Source organism: Bos javanicus, chromosome 6 (assembly GCF_032452875.1).
Source record: "Bos javanicus breed banteng chromosome 6, ARS-OSU_banteng_1.0, whole genome shotgun sequence".
Taxonomy (NCBI): Eukaryota; Metazoa; Chordata; class Mammalia; order Artiodactyla; family Bovidae; genus Bos; species Bos javanicus.
Genome location: NC_083873.1, coordinates 106,821,927 through 106,844,053, shown reverse-complemented (window position 1 = coordinate 106,844,053; position 22,127 = coordinate 106,821,927). Strand labels below are relative to the sequence as shown.

Below are 22,127 nucleotides of genomic sequence, written 5' to 3'. Positions count from 1 at the left end.
TTTGTTTTCTCATGAGCCCTCTGGTTGCAGGCAGCCCTGTGTGCACCAGCCTTCCCCCAGCCTGGCAGCCCCTGTTCCAAGGACTGCTTTACATTATTTAGTCTTGAAAGTGGGCTTCCCCCGTGGCTCAGCTGGTAAAGAATCCATCTGCCAATGCAGGAGACACAAGAGACGTGGTTTCAATCCCTGGGTCAGGAAGATCCCCTGGAGGAGGAAATGGCAACCCACTCTAGTCTTCTTGCCTGGGAGATCCCATGGACAGAGGAGCCTGGAGGGCTACAGTCCGTAATGTGGCAAAGAGTTGGATATAACTGGGCACACATGCACACACACACAGTCTTGAAAGTCAAGCTTGCCTTGACCTTACTCTGCTCCCAGCCACGCTTCCTGGCTGTACAGATTCCAGCAGAAGCTGCAGAAGGGCTCAGGGTTGGCATGGAGCCACTTAGGAGGATGCCAGTTACACCAGCCACCAGACCCTGCTGATTGAAACAATCTCGTGTTCAGAATTGCCTTCACCTGCCGCCTTTTCTTACTTGAAGAGTTCTTTACAGTCCTCTGCAAAGATGGTGCCAAGGCTAATTATCTCATAAACGTTGTCCTTTAAAAATATTAGATTAAGAACCACTTTGTGCTCTTTATTCTGCTATTTTCTTTGTTTTCTCTCTCTCTCTGTGAATGGCTCTCAATGCTCAAAATTTTCCGCTTTCCCTAAAGAATACTTTTCCTTACATGTCAGTTTTTGGAATGTTGCGATTCCTTTCTTTACTTAGGACCATTATTTAAGTAGGCTAGATGTTATAAAAATCTGAATTTTAATTGCTATTATTGTCCTTTTACTTCTCTTTTCAAGCTGATGTCATCATGCTACTGTTACTCTGGTATTTTTGAACTCCTTTGTCTTGAGGGTTTAACCTTGTATCAGGTGAGCTAAAGTGTTCTTCCTCAATATCTTATTTGAATCTTACAGTCACTCAACAATGTAGGAACCACCTCCTTTTTTGCGTATGTGGGTGCTTAGTTGTATCCAACTCTTTGCAACCCCATGGACTGCAACCCATCAGGCTCCTCTGTCCATGGGATTTCCCAGGCAAGAATACTAGAGTGAGTTGCCAGTTCCTTCTCCAGAGGATCTTCATGATCCAGAGATTGAACCCGCATCTCCTGCATTGGCAGGCGGATTCTCTACCACTGAGCCACACCTGGGGAGCCCCCTACTTTCTTTAGATGGGAAAAATAAGACCCAGAGAGATGTGTGACTTTTTTCATGATCAAATAACTAAGCCAGGATTTAAACCCCAGCAGATATCAACTCACTTGCTTTGATCTTCCCACACCATTCTATTTATTTCTCTGTTTATATGCTTTACCCTGGATGTCATTTTAAAGCATATTGAACTTGGTTTTTGTCCTCACCAGACTTCTAAGTGTTCCCTAGGTGTTTTTTCCATGAAGTATGTCCCAAACTTCCTCTTCCTGGCTTCCTTTATTTGCTAAAATAGTGTTCATCCCAGATCCTCCTCCAACTAATTGGGCCAAAAGTGTCTATTTTCCACATCCATCTTCCTCTGTCCACAGTGGGCCACTGGGGGCTGTGGAGGGACCTGTCTCCTTCTTGTATCCCTGACCAGTGTCCAGAAGGGACCTGTGCTCTGGAGACCTGGTATCCCTGTCCTGAGCAAACGATGTAGTCTCCTGGATGGTATCTGAGAGAAGAAAGAGGGTAATGTGTGTAAGAAGAAATCTTGAAATTTAATTTAGTGACCCACATTATTAAATGTCTTTCTTCCTGTGACTGTAAATACTTGAAAGACACTTGTGGAAAGCCAACCAGAAATGTCAGCATAATCATCAATACCTCATTTAATGGGAACTGTTGAGCTTGGGCCAAGCCCCTCATTTGCCCCAACATATGGGACACCAGATGCTGAAGAACTGGTACTTTTGAACTGTGCTGTTGGAGAAGACTCTTGAGAGTCCCTTGGACTGCAGGAGATCAAACCAGTCCATCCTAAAGGAAATCAATCATGAATATTCATTGGAAAGAGTGATGATAAAGCTGAAGTTCCAGTACTTTGGCCACCTGATGCAAAGAACTGACTCATTGAAAAAGACCCTGGTGCTGGGAAAGATTGAGGGCAGGAGGAGAAGGGGATGACAGGGGATGAGATGGCTGGATGGCATCACCAACTCGATGGACATGAGTTTAAGCAAGCTCCAGGAGACGGTGAAGGACAGGGAAGCCTGTAGTGCTGCAGTCCATGGGGTTGCAAAGAGTCAGACAGGACTGAGTGACTGAACAACAGCGAATGCTGGTTTGAGTTTGATCCTAGTCTGAAGCACAAAGCCAGGGCATCAAGTTCACACCAGCTGATGGGGAAATGAAGGTGATTGTCAACATGGGAACTCTGTGTGGCTCAGTGACCAAGATGGCTGTAGTGATTTATTCTTTGACATCTTTGAAAATGTCCCTTTGGAAATGCATTGTCATAGAAACATCTCATAGGCAAGACCTCAAGGTGTGTGTTAGCTTCCCTAGTGCCTTGATTGTCTTGAGAGGATGTAAAAGTTGCAGAAAGTCTTAAAAACCTGGTCTATCATCAGAGCTCCAACACAAAAACACACACGCATACACATACATACAGATTTTATGTAGCAAATTCCTTTCAGAGGATGAACCTTCATGATGTGTGTGTGTGTGTGCTCATTTTTTCCAGGCAGGAATTGTGAGGCCGGTGGCCATTTCCTACTCCAGGGGGATATTCCCAACCCAGGGATCGAACCCACGTCTCTTGTATCTCCTGCATTGGCAGGTGATTTTTTTTTTTTTAACCACTGATGCCACCTAGGAAGCCTGAACCCTATTGAAGTCCCGTCAGATCAAGTTGACACCATGAAAGAAGGAACAATGGAGAAGTTCACACGCAGACTCCTGTCTCTTCTCTCCCTCTCCCAACACCTTTGCTTTTTCCTTCTTGTTCACTAAGACTTGGAGGAAGAAATTCCGCCTATTATTGGGACATGAGGACTCATTCCCACACCATTTTCCCGCCTTTGGTTTTGACAAACAGAACAAACTATTTCTAAATGTAACTTTGTTACAGTTCTTCTTGTCTCTTGACACATTGATATGACCAAAATAATTTGATGTTGATGTATGTATACCCATCATTCTGTTGTCTGTGAATCTTTATGCTAGTAAGCTGTGCATTCATGGCCATTTCTCAGCCCTAACCTCAGTGCAGTTATCACGTATGTTGCCTCCTCTCTCTCATCTGCCCCCGAAAAACACCCTATACCCCTGCATATACCCGAGTTATTGGAGGGAAGGAACAAGGATGCAAGCTGCGTCTTTTAATTCCCCAGGGCCTGAGGCACAGCAAACCCCTTTAGGTCTTGGCTGGGTTCTGGGTACGCTGGGCCAGCTGATGATTGTGTTTTGCACTTGCTACTATTCTTTAAAGATTGCATCTTCACTGATTTAGGAAGAGACTGGATGTTATGTGTGATCAGGACCAAGAAGCGGGACCCCTCTGGCAGCCCTCCGTCCTTTTCTGTTGTCTTAAGGAATTCTGCTCACTCCCAAACTACCCTCCCAAACATATCTAAGCAAAAGTCCTGAACTCAACTGCCTCCATCCAGCCCAGAAGGTGCTGAGGCTCACCCTTTGGAGTTGGGTGTGGGGGAAGGTTTATCCCATGACACACAACCCCTCAGCCCCCACCCCAGCTGGAAGGACTTGGTCTACTTTGTATATTTTCCTTTCATTGAGAAGCTTTTATATAATGCTATTTTTCTTCATCTTTTTTTTTCCCCCGGGGGGTGATGAAACCTCCTTCAGAGGGTTCCCCTCTCCTGCATATCCACCTCTTAATCAGGTCCTGGGTTTCATTAATATTTGTTGATTGAATGCTGAATATGATCTGAATAGAACCAGAGCAACAGGTAGCTTGGGAGACCCTACACCTGTCAGTACAGGAGACATAAGAGACGTGGGTTCAATCCCTGGGTTAGGAAGTTCCTCTGGAATAGGAAATGGCAACCCACTCCAATATTCTTGCCTGGGAAATTCCATGGACAGAGGAGTCTGGCGGGCTACAGAGTCGCAAAGAGTAGGACATGACTGAAGTGGCTTAACACACACACCCTCAAAGGGAGTCCTTCCTGCTAGAAGCTATATGATTTTTCTGAATATCAAAAGGACCTCAGAAGTATAGAAATTCAATATACATTGCTCCCGTTAGCCTATGAAATGGAAAGCTGATGCCAAGTGACAAAACATTATTAAGATTTATTTTTAACAGTGACTGTTTTGTTTAGAATCTTGGATAATAGTGTCTTGCTTTGACAGACAAGAATGTTTCTTAATTCTCTAAAGCCTTCATATTATAGATGGATATAAGAGGGCAGATGTTCTGAGAATTTATGGTCCAATTGTTTTCTTTTGTAAAAGAAGCTTAAGAGTATTTCTGGGTCTTGGCCAAGGTCACACAGAAGTCAGGACAGAACTTAGGACTAGACCCCAGCTCAACACCCTGCTCGCTCTTGTGTATGGGTCCTTTCAAGCCAAGACGACTTTGTGGAGGTGCATTTTATGTACCTGAAATGATCGGTGTTAGAGAAATTGATTATCTGGATTAAAGATGGAAAACAGAGTTCTGCCAGGGCTGATGATCACGCTTGGTGAGGGTTTCTACATGCCTGGCCTCTTCTTGGTGCTTTGTGTATGTGGTAATACCTTCTTTAAGCCTCACAGCAATCCTATAGTATTAATACTGTCATCCGTGCATGTTACATACAAAAACAGAGCCCACAGTGGTCACATGACCTTGGTCACACAGTGGGAGTAAGGGATGGAGCTGGGGTTCAAACCCACACTGTTAACCACCAGCTGGCCCCTCTGAGCTCGTCATTCTTGAAGATTCCTGAATGTCTCCCTCAGATGCCAGATTGTTTCAGATACATTATTTAAGGGGTAATAAATTGAAAATATTTTTAAACTATAAACCACTTTGCAACAGCATGCAGAAAGAATACGTGATCAGGCTGACGATGGTTGAACTTACTGTATAGTATTGTAGTTAATCTGAAGATACTGAAATTTATCACAAGCGATAACAAGAGATCACAGAAAAGGTTGTGTCAAGTGCAAGATCTAGATGTAGTTCTTCTGGACCGATTAAACAGCATTTAAAGATTCCAAGATGACTGAGATAATAAGGCAGATGCTTTCTGTTTAAATTTATTATAGATAAGTTCAAGCTCGATTCAGAGGCAAATGAGACACTAACTCATTTTGTAAAACCTGAAGCTTTAAGAATAAGGAAATATTTAACTTGAATAGTATTTAAAAAAATTTTTTTAAAGTCAGGGATGAACAGAAATCACAGTTCTGTGTGTATGTGTGGGAGGAGGGAGAAAACAGCCGTTACTTTATTCAGTACTGTTACAGGAACAGCAACAACTCAATTCCGAAAAGGAAAAAAAAAAAAAATTACAGACAATGTAAAATCGAAACCAGCTATGGTGCCGTGCTTTAATTCTGCCCATGTCCGTTTCCCCCTCAGCAACTTGCAGTCAGGGGTATCTCAGTCCTTGCCCAACCCTGGTGTCTTTCAAGGTCAGTACTGAGCTCACACTCAAATGTCTGTTTTTAAATGATCACGTTAAACCAAGAACACGCATATCCAAGAGGAAAGACAAAAACAAGCTCTTGGACCAAGAGTGAGCAGTAGTTTCCAAGATTTTCCATTAATGTGTCCCAACTTGGAGTCTGTGAGTGGCGTTTCTGGGACTCAAGCTGAGGAATTTTTCCTTTGTTCTATTGCCAGGGCTCTTTCCCCTCCCTGTGCTTCTGAATTTCAAGTTGTGGCCCCTACGGGCTCCTGCAGTCTCGTATCATCTGCCACTTTTCCCCAAAGACCTTACCTCCACAGCCAACCCCAGCACGGGCTGAGTCCCTGCCCCCTGCCCAGCCCTGATTCTGCTGCAAACTCTTTCTGGGCTGATTGTCCCTGGGGACTTCCTGCCAAGCAGACCCCAAGCCTCCTCCTGGATTATTTCTGGCCACTGATGTTGATTCCTTTTAGTGCAATGATGCCAGGCCCTCCCTGTCTTCTTCCTGTGTGGCTTCTCTCCCCTGTGCTCTGATACAGCGGTGCCTAATCCCTGATCACCCTGGACACCGTAATAGGTTTCCTTCCACAGGTATCTTCTACATTACAGGGTGCTCTGAGGGCAGTGACTGGGTCATTTCTGTGTCCCAGGAATTCCCCTCCTCCAGGGGATCACATTTTGTTGGAACTCTTCACTGTGACCCGTCTTTCTTATATGACCCTGCACGACACGATTCATAGCTTCATAGAGTTACACAAGCCCCTTCGCCATGACTAGGCTGTGCTGCATGAAGGGGATGGAAGCATCATGCTGCTGCTGCTAAGTCACTTCAGTCGTGTCCGACTCTGTGCAACCCCATAGACAGCAGCCCACCAGGCTCACCCGTCCCTGGAATTCTCCAGGCAAGAACACTGAAGTGGGTTTCCATTTCCTTCTCCAGTGCATGAAAGTGAAAAGTGAAAGTGAAGTCGCTCAGTCGTGTCTGACTCTTTGCAACCCCATGGACTGCAGCCTACCAGGCTCCTCCCTCCATGGGATTTTCCAGGCTAGAGTATTGGAGCATCATAGGTGTCTTGTAAAAGTGTGAAGTGATCACCTGTGGGAAAGCATAGACCTGAGGCATCAGTCTTTGCAGACTTGCCTTCTAATCCTTTCATTTAAAAAAAAAAAAAAATCTTCACCTTTTTGAGCATCCATAAAAATCAAGAACTTTCATATAAGTATCCATAATAGAGTCTCAAAAAATCCAAAGATCATACGACACTGGTCCCTCTTCCCCAAAAACACCGGCCAGAGTTATGGCAGCAGCTTGCTCATTACACCGCCTGTGTACACACGGGGCTGCTTGCTGCTTTCCTTCGCCCCAGCCACCCAGTTTCCAAGGTTCATGTCACCTGCCTGGATCCAGGAGACCGTGGTGTGCCGCCCTGGGAAGACTCACCCAGTGGAAACAGTCCCAGGCAGACTCTTTCTTTCTTCTTTCCCCTAAGGGCTGTGTATCAGCCCTGGTGGCTCAGATGGTAGAGAATCTGCCTTTAATGTGGGAGACCTGAGCTCGATCCCTGGGTTGGGAAGATCCCTTGGAGGAGGGCATGGCAACCCACTCCAGTATTCTTGTCTGGAGAATCCCCAGGGACCAAGGAGCCTGGTGGGCTACTGTCCATGGGCCATGGGGTCGCAAAGAGTCAGAAACACCTGAGAGACTAAGCACGGCATAGCACGTGAGTGTGCTCCGCAGCTGTAACAAAATGCCAGAGGCTGGGTGGCTTAAACAACGGCAAGTATTTATTCTTCCCAGCTCAAGTTCAAGATGCGAACAGATTCAGTTCTTGGTGAGAGCTCTCTCCAGGTTGCAGATGGTTACCATCTAGCATTGGGGCTTCCCCGATGGCTCAGTGGGTAAAGAATCTGCCTGCAATCCAGGAGACACAGACGATGCAGTTTCGATCCCTGGGTTAGGAAAATCCCTGGAGGAGGAAATGGCAACCCACTCCAGTATTCTCGTTTGAAAAATCCCATGAACAGAGGAACCTGATGAGCTACGGTCCACAGGTTCACAAAGAGGCAGACACGACTGAGCGACTAAGCAAGCAAGCAAGAGCATGCTCAGGTGGCAGAGACAGAGCACGAATCTCTCTCCCTCTTTTCCCAGGGACGCTCATCTCATTACGGGTCTTATCCTCAGGACTTTATCTAACTCTAATTACTTCCCCAAGGCCCCATCTCCAAATATCCACCACACCAGAGACAAGGGCTTCAACCTATGAAATTTGAGAGGCAACATCATTCAGTCTATCCAGCCTGGCTCAAGAAATGAGACAAATTCACCCTCCACCTTTGCGTATCCAGGGGAAGAATTTACTTTGACTTGTATATATTTATTTTCAGTGGCAACTATTCTAGGGCTCCGTGACCCCAAATAAAAGAAACACAGGTTCCCGTGTGTTTGGGGTTCGGTGCATGGGTATCAGCAGACGTTGCTTTCTGATTCATTTCAGCCCCTGCACCCTTGACCTTGGGGCTCTGGTCCTCTGTGACCTGTGTCCTAATCAACAGGGATGCAGAAAGGACAGGGGGTTCTTTGGCCTCTGAAGCTCTGTGTCTCTTTCCTGTCCATTTCCGGGGAAATGGATTGCATGGGTGCTGGCCATGAGTGGGGTGATGAGGACTGTCCACCTCGTCCAGGGACGTTCTCACAGTCAGATGGCACCTGTGGGCAGATTGGCTCATACCTGGAGCGGGAGCTGAGCCGTGCGTATCCGAGCGCACCGAGGCAGTCGAGATCCTGTCTCCCGTCTGCTGGCACGGCCCCCTTTTCCACTCAGCTGCACTGAGTAATAAGAGAGGCCCCGTCCGCCCTCCCGTCACGGAGCTCAGCCTGTGCCAGTGTGTTTCTGCTTCTAATGAAGGATTTATTTAGGTCACCACTGCCTCCTGTGCACAGCACCACAGATTAAACATGAAGGGGGTGGAGGGGTCCTCTTCATCCCTCCTGCACACACCTGGCCACCTATCATTCAGGCAGGGGGCCTTTCTGGAGGACCCTCTGCGAGCCCCTCCCCAGACAGAGAGCCTGGATCGCCCCTGTGTGCCACTGTCCTTTCTCCTGCAAGCCTCTGTCTGGTTGAGTCACTGCAGTACTTTGGATCATGAACAAATGCGTTTGACTAATTATCATCCTTGATTCCCATTTATATCACACAGCCTCCCCCCCCTTTTTTTTGTTAAGAGACAAAAATAGCTGCCACGATTGAAGGGCTTGCCATCGGCCAGGCAATATGGCAACATCGTAAGCACCCTCATAGGCTGTTCTGTTTAATCCTTCCAATAGTGTACGTTGGCCAGGACATTCGATCGAAGGCTCTGGGTTTTCAGTGCTCTCTCGTGGATTTTAAGTTATAAAGCTGAGATTTGCGCCTGGGTTTTTGGCTCTAAATCCTCTGAATTCCAGCATCGGCCCTCCACCCCTGTCCACAGATAACACCACCTCTGTGACCAGACTGATCCCTCTCTATTTTGTCTCCTGCAATTGTTTCCAGCCTTGGATTTAAAAACAAACTACCCTAACAACCATAGGAGACCAAATCCAAAGGCAGCCTTCCCAGCCCAAGGCCAGGGGCATCAGGCTCCGAATCTGAATGGATGCAGTTGTTCCAAGCTCAGGGAGTTCTTTAGTTTTTACCATTCCAAAGGCTGTGGGTGGGCAGACCGGTTCTCCAGGCAACTGGTTAGAAACGCAGACTCCCAGGCCTCTGCCCAGAACTCTTGGATTAGAATCTGCATTTTGAACTACATCCCCAGGGAATCGATGTGCACTTGTAAGCCTGGAAAGTGCCTGGCGATGGTGATGGAGCAGCCAGAGCTCCTGGTGGGGATGTGGGGAGCTTTAATTGACTCCAACTTGCAACGCCTTGCCCAGATCCTTCAACCTAATCTCTCACCTAATTTGGAAAAGTATATCCTGTGGGTTGACTTCAGGCTACTTATGGGGCAGTTGGCATTTATCATCCATCGTTGGATCAGGGAATTCTCAGAAGCTTGGAAATAACATGGTGATTGAAATCCACTGGCCCCAAATTCTTGCCCCACCATGCTGCCCTCCCGGGCTGACCCAGGCACCTCCTTCCTTCAATTCCGGGGAGTTGCATTCATTATCCAGGTACCCTTCTGTATATATGGAGCCTCCCGTGTCATGGAGGTAACAGAGCCTAGAAAGTGGAGGAGGGAGTGTTGGAACAGTCCTGGTCTTTTTCAAGAGGAAAGTAGGGCTGGTCACTCCTCCTTTTCCCAGGCAGTCAGTGTGGCTCAGAGAAACTTTTTTTCTTTAAATTGGAATATGATTGCTTTGCAACGTTGTGTTTATTTCTGCTGTACAGCAGAATGAATCAGCTATCCGTATACATATAACCCCTCTTTTTTGAATTTCCTTCCCATTTAGGTCACCACAGAGCACTGAGTGGTATTCCTTCTGCTATACAGTAGGTCTTCCTTAGTTATCTATTTTATACATAGTACCAATATGTATCGGAGAAGGCAATGGCACCCCACTCCAGTACTCTTGCCTGGAAAATCCCATGGACAGAGGCGCCTGGTAGGCTGCAGTCCATGGGGTCGCTAAGAGTCGGACATGACTGAGCGACTTCACTTTCACTTTTCACTTTCATGCATTGGAGAAGGAAACAGCAACCCACTCCAGTGTTCTTGCCTTGAGAATCCCAGGGATGGGGGAGCCTAGTGGGCTGCCGTCTATGGGGTTGCACAGAGTTGGACACGACTGAAGCGACTTACAGTGCAGTGCAGCACCAACATGTATAAAACAGATACATATCAACGTTCCTGTGTCAGTCCCAATCTCCCAATTCACCCCAATCCCCCCTTGGTATCCACATGTTCTCTGCATCTGTGCCTTTGTTTCTGCTTTGTAAATAAGATTGTCTATACCAATATTTTTTTCCGATTCTACATATATGCATTAATATTCCATCCTTGTTTTTCTTATTCTGACTGACTTCTCTCTGTAGTAACATTATGTGAACTGACCTTGTGTCTTTTGTACCCTGAGCTCTTTTCTACCCCAAACTTACCTCACAGCAATTACCATGAGTAAATTCATGCAAAAGTCAATGTCAACAGCTATTGACAAGTGTCATGTGTAGGCAGTTTCAAGAAAATAAATATTTATGGGAGTCTTGAGATCTCTCTGTCCTTCTGTAGACTGACAGGCAGGAGCTAAATCCGTTTCCTCTTTCTTGGTTTCCACGATGACCTGCCAAGGATGGAAAGTTGACCCTGCTGCCACATGCTCTTAAATTAGCCAGGCAGAGGTAAAGGTCTCCTAAAGGTAAACAAAACATCATCTACCGTTGATTGCTCAGAAGTTTGGTTGGATACAGAAAGGACGGTTCTCATCAAACCATCTTTACTTGGGTATTACTGCATGCCAGAAAGTTAAATCACTCGACACTCCAGCATGTGTGGAGAGAGGCAATTCTTGGAGAGTAACACAAGAGCTCTCCTCCTTTCTGCTGTGTTATCAGGCTTGGAGCAAGCTTGCCCCCTCTGCCTGGGATGTGCTCACCGCAGCCCAAGGAAGGCATCTCCACTCAGAGGCAAAGCACACTTCTTGCTCCTGTGACATTTTTGTTCTAGTTCAGTTGCTCAGTTGTGTCCGACTCTTTGTGACCCCAGAGAACGCAGTATGCCAGGTTTCTCTGTCCTTCACCATCTCCCGGAATTCGCCCTAACTCGTGTCCATCGAGTCGGTGATGCCCTCCAACCATCTCACCCTCTGTCGCCCCCTTCTCCTGCTTTCAATCCTTCCCAGCATCAGTATCTTTTCCAGGGAATCGGCTCTTCGCATCAGGTGGCCAAAGTACTGGAGTTTCAGCTTCAACATCCGTCCTTCCAATGAATATTCAGGGTTGATTTCCTTTAGGATTGACTGGTTTGATCTCCTTGCAGTCCAGGGGACTCTCAAGAAACTTCTCCAGCACCACAGTTCAAAAGCATCAACTCTTCGGCACTCAGACTTCTTTATTTGAGAAGGTCTTTTAACCTTACTCAGCTGAGCCACAAGGGAAGCCCAAGAATATTGGAGTAGGTAGCCTATCCTTTCTCCAGCCTTCTCCAGTGATCTTCCTTACGTAGGGATCGAAACGTGGTCTCCTGCATTGCAGGCAGATTCTTTACCAACTGAGCTATCAGGGATAAAGAATCTGCCTGCAGTGCGGGAGACCTGGGTTTGATCCCTGGGTTGGGAAGATCCCCTAGAGAAGGGAAAGGCTACCCACTCCAGTATTTCGGCCCAGAGAATTCCATGGACTGTGTAGTCCGTGGCATCGCAAAGAGTCGGACACAACTGAGTGACTTTCACTTTCACTTTAACCTTAATAGCATGTTTCTGTGTCTGCCTTGGGGAGAAAGGCAGGCCATTAGCATTCGTAGTATGCCCTGTAAATGCCAGACATCGCCCTGTCTCTTTGGCATGAGTAATCTATCGGAATCATGATAGCATCCCTATGAAGTAGATTTTAGCCCGTTTTGCAGAATGGCACACTGAGGCCCAAAGAGATGAGAAGCTAACCTGAGCTCAGCTAGCTATAAGAATTCTAGCCTGGGTCTGTCCAGTTGCTTTTCTATTACCACTCACTGCCCTTTTATTGCTTACAAATATATAAGATAAAAGGAGAATAGCCACCCCCTTGATACTGTTACAAGTATTTGGAGGGATAATTTCTACATGAGGGCTTACTGCCTGACACGCGGTGGGCACTCAGGGAGAGAGTAATTGCTTCCTTTCCAACCCTTCTGTCAAATCCCTTGGATGACTTTGGTCCCCCAGATAACCATCCTTGTCATCCAAGACCATCTTTTTCTGAGGGGCGAAAAGGTTTTCCTGCAGACAGAAGGACCACAAGCACCGCTGTGCTTGATGTACTGAATGTCCCTCCTGTGAAATATTCTAGTTCTTTAATTTTATCCATGAACATGTTCTAGTGATGGAGCTGAGAGCAGATGTGTTGTAGTGGTTACATTTGAAATCTCGGTCATAATGTGAATTTTGTGGTAAGACTTAAGAAGAAAATTAAAATATTTTTGAAGGGTTATCTCACTAGTTCCCATCCTTTTTAATGAAAATGCATTCTAGGCTCTCAGGCGATTTTGTCCATCCTCCAGGAGAAATTTTGAGCCCCCTTCTCAACATCTGGTTCCTATTTGATCCTCTAGGGAGGAAAGCTTGCTACTTTTTGCCACTGTCTTTTTCATAAGTGGCAAATGGTTAAGTTTCTCTTTCTGCTGAATGAAAAGCCTCTGTCAGTGCCTTCCGTCATTTGCCTGACTTGCCGCTACATCCAATGTGTTCATTCAGCAAACAGCATCTCTAGCACCCACTGGGTACCAGCAATCACACCAGCCCCCGAGGATGCAGCGGCGGGAGGTAGGATGCTGATAAGGAAGCTCTGAATTGACTTTGTTGGGTGGAGAGGCAAGCAGTAAACAAGCAAACATAATTTTGGATAGTATATCAGGAATATAAAACAAGATGATGGGAAAGAAAGTGATTAAAGGCGAGAGGTTGAGCTCATGTTGCCGAGGAAAGCCAGCGTTTGAAATAAAATCCGTGACGGGACAGCCAGCCTCAGGAAGCATGTTGGGGGATGGAGCATCCTGGAAAGACGGAGCAGAGAAGGCCAAGGCACAGAGCTGGTGTAAGCTTGGTACCATCAAATGAACTGGAAGGCCCGAGCTTGGCTTAAAAGGGCAGTGAGGTGGGAGGGGCAGACAGATCCTATTCTAGGTTCATTCCTGACCCGAAAAGGATTTGCATTTAACTTGTATTTTTTTCACCTCAAAGCATGTGGCTTCCCAGTTCCCCGACCCCATGCCTCCTTCAGTGAAAGCTAGGAGTCTTAACCACTGGACCGCCGGGGAAGTTCCCTTGGATTTAATTTTTAATGCAGGGGAATCTCCACCTGGAAAATTCTGTGTCCTTTCCCATGGGTCCCCCGTGCCTGGTGTGTGGTCAGCATCTTCATGTGGAATCCAAGGAAGCCTAGTGCTGCTGATGGGAAAGACTCTTGGCTTCAGAATTTTTGAAACTCAGGGCTTGGTTTATCACTGCAAGATGAAGCAAGCAGCCTGCCTGGTAAAAGGGAGTGAACAGAGAGTGAGTTAGATCTCTTTCAACAGGGAAGGATGGGACTTCTCAGGTGATGCTAGTGGTAAAAGAGCCCACCCTCCAATGCAGGTAAACAGAAGAGACGAGGGTTCGATCCCTGGGTTGGGAGATCCCCTCAAGTAGGAAATGGCAACCCACTCTGGTATTCTTGCCTGGAGAATCCCATGGACAGAGGAGCCTGGTGGGCTACAGTCCTTAGGGATGCAAAGAGATGGACATGACTGAAGAAACCACTCCGTTTCTCTGAGCCTCACTTTCTTGTGACAGGATCAGTTCCGTCCAGCATGCAGTGTGCGTCACACGGGTTCTGTGTGTAAAGTGGCTACCCTAGTGTCTGCTCAGTAGCAAGTGCTCCGGATGACTGCTGCCAACATTGCTTTTTGGAGGAATGTAGACTGGCCTCCAGGTGCTATTGAACAGTCTTTGTGCTGATGCCAGCTCAGGCTCCAGACTTCCAGAAGATTCCCTTTGATAGTACCTAGTTTACTTCTGAAGAGAGAATACTCCATTTATTTTTGTGCTGCTTGCAATTTCAAGCTTTCCTTCCTGGTTCTTTTCCTGTTTGAGATGCTCCTGATTTGTGAGTGGGGTCAAGGATCTTACTTTTGAAGAAAGCAGGTTCCACAATTAACGAGCTTTCAGAGTAAGAATTGCAACATTGCTCAGTGTTGTGGATCTCTGGGCTGTCCACTCCAGTTGTCAGAAACCACATGTGGCCTTGGGCCCCAGAATCACCTCAGATGGTGATTTCAGCCACGGAATTAAAGGACGCTTGCCCCTTGGAAGTAGAGCTATGACAAACCTAAACACCATATTAAAAAGCAAGCCTGGCTTTGCAAAGGGGTTGCAAAGACTCAGACGTGACTTAGTGACTGGACAACAGCAACAAGAAGCAGCCTTGAGATGTCCTACAAATGTATACACACTGGCTTTTGAAGACTTATGACAAAAAACTGCAAAAAATCTCCTTCATTTTGTGTTGAAGTAATAATGTTTTGGATAGGGTTACAGAAAATATTCTGTTTTTAAAACAGGGCTCCTGGAAAATGTACAAATGCGTATGTGGGTCATTTTAACATCTATAATAAAAGTAACAATGAGATATGATCCATCTTAGGGCAAGCTGTGACTAAGTGTTGGAGACATAAATGAGCAGTGGTTACTGTCAGCTTTGAGAGGGTTGCTCTTACCTTTCGGAGAAGGCAGTAGCACCCCACTCCAGTACTCTTGACTGGAGAATCCCATGGTTGGAGGAGCCTGGTAAGCTGCAGTCCATAGGGTCGCTAAGAGTCTCACAGGACTGAGCGACTTCACTTTCACTCTTCACTTTCATGCATTGGAGAAGGAAATGGCAACCCACTCCAGTGTTCTTGCCTGGAGAATCCCAGGGATGGGGGAGCCTGGTGGGCTGCCGTCTGTGGGGTCACACAGAGTTGCACATGACTGAAGTGACTTAGCAGCAGCAGCAGCTCTTACCTTCCTGAGCAGCTCTTAATGACCTGTGATGATTTGAGGTTTTCTGAATATCTTGTAAAACAGTGTGTTACACTTTTACTTACATAACTCCTTTGGGGAAGGCAGTGTGGTTGGAAGAGTGGAGGGGAGAAGGTATTGGTGAAAGTAGGGAATACCAGATCACCTTACCTGCCTCCTGGGAAACCTGTACGCTGGTCAAGAATCAACAGTTAGAACCAGACATGGAACAGCAGATGGGTTCCAAATTGGGAAAGGAATAGATCAAGGCTGTATATTGTCACCCTGCTTATTTAGCTTATATGCAGAGAACATCATGTGAAATGCCAGGCTGGATGAAGCACAAGCTGGAATCAAGATTGCCAGGAGAAATATCAATAACCACAGATAAGCAGATGATACTGCCCTTATGGCAGAAAACGAAGAGGAACTAAAGAGCCTCTTGATGAAAGTGAAAGAGGAGAGTGAAAAATTTGGCTTAAAACTCAACATTCGCAAAACTAAGATCATGGCATCCACCCATCACTTCATGGCAAATAGATGGGGAAACAATGGAAACAGTGTCAGACTTTATTTTCTTGGGCTCCAAAATCACTGCAGATGGTGACTGCAGGCATGAAATTAAAAGACGCTTGCTCCTTGGAAGAAAAGCTATGACCAAACCAGACAGAATATTGAAAAACAGAGACATCACTTTGCCATCAAAGTTCCATCTAGTCAAAGCTATGGTTTTTCCACTAGTCATTTATGGATATGAGAGTTGGACTATAAAGAAAGCTGAGCGCCAAAGAATTGATGCTTTTGAACTGTGGTGTTGGAGAAGAGTCTTGAGAGTCCCTTGGACTGCAAGGAGATCCAACCAGTCAATCCTAAAGGAAATCAGTCCTGAATATTCCTTGGAAGGCCTGATGCTGAAGCTGAAGCTCAATTATTTTGGCCACCTGATGCAAAGAGCCAACTCATCAGAAAAGACCCTGATGCTGGGAAAGATTGAAGGCAGGAGGAAAAGGGGATGGCAAAGAATGAGATGTTTGGATGGCATCAGAGACCCAATGGACATGAATGTGAACAAGCGCTGGGGGATAGTGAAGGACAGGGAAGCCTGGAGTGCTGCAGTCCATGGGCTTGTAAAGAGTTGGACACAATTAAGCGACTGAATAGCAACAAGGAGTTTTTAAACTACATACTAGTCTTTTGGTTGTTTTGGAGGGGGAGTTGTTTGAGAGTGGTGGTGTTTTTGTTTTGTTTTTGTAAAAGACAAATTATATTTAGTTTCTTCTCAGGAATTCCCTGGTGGTTTCGTGGTTAATACTTCAGGCTCTCACTGCTGAGGGCCCAGATTTAATCCCCAGTAGGGGAACTAAGATCCCACAAGCCTCATGGTTCAACCAGAAAAAAAATAAATAAAAGTTTCTTCTTTTTGCTGTCTGCTGGTAACTCCCCTTTAGGAAAGTGATCTCAGATGCTCCCTGTGCTAATCCGCATGCCTCATAATAAAGTGAAAAGAGCATGGATAGTCAAAGGGTGTGGATATCAGGTCTGGCCTCTGGCTCTGTTCCTTTGGTGTCCCAGGATCGGGCTGTTTTCTGGGATGTGAGGCTGTGAGATGGGGAGAGTGTGGCTGCTCAGTGTGGAAGAGCTGCTCTCTCCCTCACTTCACCCACGTGACACCCTGCACATGCACACACATCTACACACATGTACACATAGATGTGCAGACACACAAGCACACGCGTGCACCTGCTCACATACCCTAAACGTGTGAAAGGCAAGCACAACTGGTCCCTTTGGCTGACCCACACAAGCAGTGGAAAAGGAAATAGAATTTCACTGAGTCATGCTAAAACATGCATTTGACTAAAGCAAATGGCCCATTAAATTGAGCTCATCCAATCAGTAAGACCAACCTTGAACCCCATCTTGTTTGGCCAGCTCTCTGAAACGTTTTTTTTTTTTTTTTCCTAAATAAGCATGTGGTGATTTTGCAGTTTCCTTTTCCAGTGTTCTATGATTTTCAACTTCTTAATTGTTTGGTCTTGAATATACATTTTTCAAAGTGGTTAATACAATTGATATCTGAAGGATATCAAATCAATTTGATCATAAACAGGGAAGCCCTGTATATTGTTCTTCATTACACATTCAAGACAAATTTTAGTACTTCTCTAGTGGATCAGCCAGTAAAGAATCTGCCTGCAGTGCAGGAAGTCTGGGTTCAATCCCTGGGTCGGGAGGATCCCCTGGAGAAGGGAATGGCAACCCACTCCAGAAGTCTTGCCTGGGAAATCCCATGGACAGTGGAGCCTGGTGGGCTATGTAGTTCATGGGGTCAAAAGAGTCAAACACAACTAGCAACTATACCTCTACCACCAGACAAGTTTTAAACTATTAAAGTGAATTTTAAACCTGGCATAATGAAGATGATGGGCCTTCTTGATGGAAAATATGTTTTCTGGCTTTGTAAGTCCTACAGTCCCCAAACTGGGCCTGTCTCCAACTCTCCCTAAGCTGTGTTTAGACAGAGATTATTTAAAACAGAGCTTCCAATCGCCTCTTTCCTAGAGAGGGTCAAACACAGATTGCTGCTTATCAGCCCCGTAAAAACATCAACCGTGGCTCATGTGTCTTGGGGGCCCATACGCTGCAGCTCAGCAGTGCCTGTGCTCCTTAGGGACTTTAACGCCCAAATGTGATAAATCTCAGAGAGTTAAAGGAGGAGAAGGCATAAAGCAGGCAGTTCATGGGAAGAGCCCTGCGTTTAGAGCTTTAAATTTAGACCGTGAATCTTGAAGTGGAATAAATTTTTGTGTCCCTGGGCAAGACCCTCATCTATAACTGTCCTGCATTTCTACTTTCCACTGCCGTGTTGGGGTAACATTCCACTGAGCAGACTGCAAGACTCGCTCTTTATAAACAGTTAACCTTTGCTTGTGTGAAAGTTTTTTGTTCCTTCCAGTAACCTCACCTGTTCATCCCTCCAGGCCCACTGCACACACTTGCTCTACTAGGAAGACATCCCTAATTGTTTCAGGCAAAATGAAGGAACGCAGGTCCTCAAAGTACCTGAACTGTGATCATAACGGATACCATACTGATGCTTGCAGTCAGGTTGTGTCGGTTAACTTTTGCCAAATTTGTACTGCAATACAAACCAGCCCAAAACTCAACAGCTTAAAACCACAAGCATGCATTCTCACACACGAGGGAAATGGCTAGGCTGCACACATGGGGTGGCTCTATGCCAAGTGCGGTTTGTCTTTCTCCTGGGACCTGGGCACATTTTTTTTGTTGTTGTTCATCACAATGGTGTAAGGACTGAGGACATGTGAAAACACACTCCTCTTAAGGCCTCTGCTGGGCACTGGCACACTGTCGTTTCTGCCCACGTTGTTGTGCATTCACTAAGTCGTGTCCAACGCTTTGCAATGCCATGGACTGTAGCACACCAGCCTCCTTTCTCTTCCACTATCTCCCTGAGTTTGCTCAAACTTATGTTCATTGAGTCAGTGATGCTATCTAACCATCTCATCCTCTGCAGCCCCCTTCTCCTTCAGCCCTCAGTCTTTCCCAGCATTGGGGTCTTTTCCAATGAGTGAGCTCTTTGCATCCAGGGCCAAAGTATTGGAGCTTCAGTTTCAGCATCAGTCCTTCCGATGAATATTCAGGGTTGATTTCCTTTAGGTTTGACTGGTTTGGGCTGAGTTCCAAGGAATTGATGCTTTTGGATTGTGGTGCTGGAGAAGACTCTGGAGAGTCCTTTGGACTGCAAGGAGCTCAGACCAGTCAATCTGCCCACGTGCCACTGGCCAAATCTTAAAATCACTGGGAAGTACGTTCCCCTCTGCACTGAGGCCACAGCAAGAACTGGATCCAGGGACAAGTGAACAACAGGAACTAACCGTTCCATTTTTCAAACAAGTTCGCCGGTCCTATTAAATCAGAAGCCCCTCATGGGTAGGGGAGCAGAAACCATGGCTGCTTCGCTGTCTCTTGCCCCTCTGCCTGGGGCTCGAAGCTAGTTGCTATTCACTGATGTTTCCTGAGGTCCAACAGACCTTCCCAATCTTTTTCCTTTGTAGCAAAGTTTGGCAAAATAGGACTACAGGCCAAATCTGGCCTGGTTTTTGTGTCAATAAAGCACTAAACATATAAATATTGGGGGGAAAAAAAGTAAAAGAATAATAATTTTTAATGACCCATGAAAGTGATACGGAATTCAAATGTCAGTGCCCATAAATAAGACTTTATTGGAACACAACTACACCCAAGTCTCTGTGCATTGTCTGTGGACATTTAAGAGAAAATCAACATAGCTGAAAGAGTTCCCATGGAGACTATATGTCCCCCAAAGCCTAACCATTTACTCTCTTGCCTGGTGCAGAAACTGTTTGACACTGCTTGATAGGATAAGTGAAAGTGAAAGTCACTCAGCCATGTCACACTCTTTGCTACCCGACCCTGTGGACTCCTCTGCCAGGCTCCTCTGCCCATGGGATTCACCAGGCAACAATACTGGAGCGGGTTGCCATTTCCTTCTCCAAGGGATCTTCCCCATCCAGGGATCAAACCTGGGTCTCCAGCATTGCATGCAGATTTTTTACCATCTAATAAAGAAACTGAGAAAACCCCGAGGAGCTGAGTGTCTTGCCAAAGATGACAGAGTTGTCAGCTTGATTAAGCCAAGTATTTACGTGGGGTTAATATTTTCCCCTTTGTTTCCTAGTAATCAGAAGCCTGCAATACCCATGTGTCACTGATCTGGAGACGTCTCCCCGCGGGCAGCACTTCATGACCCAGCGGCGCCCGGCCCAGTGAAGCCACCGTGGTGTCCGGCATGGCCCCGCTGCTCCTGGGCGCCGTGATGCTGGTGGCCCAGCTCCAGCTAGTGCCTTCCCGCCCCGCGGTGGTGCCAGGGGACGAGCCGGGCCTGCCGGAGCTGGTGCGGAAAGCGGCAGCCCTCCAGGAGGAGATCTCCGACGGCGCAGCCCCCAACGGCTCCGCCCAGCAGCTGCCGCAGACCATCATCATCGGAGTGCGCAAGGGCGGTACCCGCGCACTGTTGGAGATGCTCAGCCTGCATCCGGACGTGGCGGCCGCCGAGAACGAGGTGCACTTCTTCGACTGGGAGGAGCACTACAGCCAAGGCCTGGGCTGGTACCTCAGCCAGATGCCCTTCTCCGCCCCACACCAGCTCACGGTGGAAAAGACCCCTGCGTACTTCACGTCGCCCAAAGTGCCTGAGCGCGTCCACGGCATGAACCCGGCCATCCGGCTGCTGCTTATCCTGCGGGACCCGTCGGAGCGCGTGCTATCCGACTACACGCAAGTGTTCTACAACCACGTGCAGAAGCGCAAGCCCTACCCGTCCATCGAGGAGTTCCTGGTGCGCGACGGCCGCCTCAACGTGGACTACAAGGCTCTCAACCGCAGCCTGTACCACCTGCACATGCAGAACTGGCTGCGTTTCTTCCCGCTGCGCCGCATCCACATCGTGGACGGCGACCGCCTCATCAGGGACCCCTTCCCCGAGATCCAGAAGGTGGAGCGGTTCCTGAGGCTGTCGCCGCAGATCAACGCCTCCAACTTCTACTTTAACAAAACCAAGGGCTTCTACTGCCTGAGGGACAGCGGCCGGGACCGCTGCTTACACGAGTCCAAAGGCCGGGCGCACCCCCAAGTGGACCCCAGACTCCTCAATAAACTGCACGAATATTTTCATGAGCCAAATAAGAAATTCTTTGAGCTTGTCGGCAGAACATTTGACTGGCACTGATTTTTTTTTTTTTTTTTTTTGCGATAAGCTAGGCTCGGAACCTTTCCTATTGTAAGTTCTGGTGTACATCTAGGGTGGGGGAAAGAATTTTAAAAGGGCATTTAAGTATAATTTATTTGTAAGATCCATAAATTACTTCTGTACAGTATTAGATTCACAATTGCCATATATACTAGTTATATTTTTCTACTTGTTAAATCGAGGGCATTTTGTATTGTTTTTCATGGTTGTTAACATGTGTAATATGTCTCTATATGAAGGAACTAAAATATTTAACTGCAAAAAAAAAAAAGAAAGAAATTCTGGAGATGCAGTCTTTTTTGAATATAATTAACTTGCCCCCAACTCCAAATAGCTGTGTGTGTTCATTCATCGCGTATATTTCTTTGTTATGCTTTAAAAAAAATGTTTTTCATAGTTATTACCTTCCTCTCCCCTTCTCTCCTGTCTTCATTGTCGTTTAAAATTTTAATGTCTCCCTGAGGTCATCAGATTTATTTTTTACTTTCATTGTGAGACTTATCTTCATTGAGATGCCTGTTATTCTTGGAGGTGACAGTTTCACCCATTTCCAGCTTTAGCAGGTCCCTGAGTGTGGATTCTAACTCCACGTAAACTCCAAGAGGACAAAGCAATTAAGCTGGAGAAGTTAGTTGCTAACCAGCAAGAGACTTGCTTCAAAGAGTGCTTACACTTCCTTCTGATTGCAGCAATAGATGAAACAACAATAAAGGAAATTAAACCTGGCTTTCAGAATGATCTTGGGGCTGTGTACTTTGCCCCAGGTGGCAGTGGGTCTCCAGAAAGTCACTTAGAATAGAAAAGAGGAATTGCAGAATCTTTGCATGTCCCCATCTGTGAAAAGCTGACTAAAGGGATAACCGTTTGCTTGGGCTGCTGCTGCTGCTGCTAAGTCACTTCAGTCGTGTCCGACTCTGTGTGACCCCACAGACGGCAGCCCACCAGGCTCCCCCATACCTGGGATTCTCCAGGCAAGAACACTGGAGTGGGTTGCCATTTCCTTCTCCAATGCGTGAAAGTGAAAAGTGAAAGTGAAGTCGCTCAGTCGTGTCGGACCCTCAGCGA

The 22,127-nt window shown here is 46.5% G+C and overlaps 1 protein-coding gene across 5 annotated transcripts in view; it reads left to right on the top strand.

Annotated features, from left to right (window-relative positions):
• Nucleotides 1–21,800, top strand: part of HS3ST1 (heparan sulfate-glucosamine 3-sulfotransferase 1) — a 36,645-nt gene extending 14,845 nt beyond the window's left edge. For all 5 annotated transcript variants that reach the window (XM_061420833.1, XM_061420830.1, XM_061420829.1 and 2 more), the window contains one exon: nucleotides 19,992–21,800. In XM_061420833.1, coding sequence (XP_061276817.1) covers nucleotides 20,103–21,041 — 939 coding nt within the window. In that variant the 5' untranslated portion in view covers nucleotides 19,992–20,102 and the 3' untranslated portion in view covers nucleotides 21,042–21,800. The remainder of the gene's footprint in view (nucleotides 1–19,991) is intronic.
• The last annotated feature ends 327 nt before the right edge of the window (nucleotides 21,801–22,127 follow it).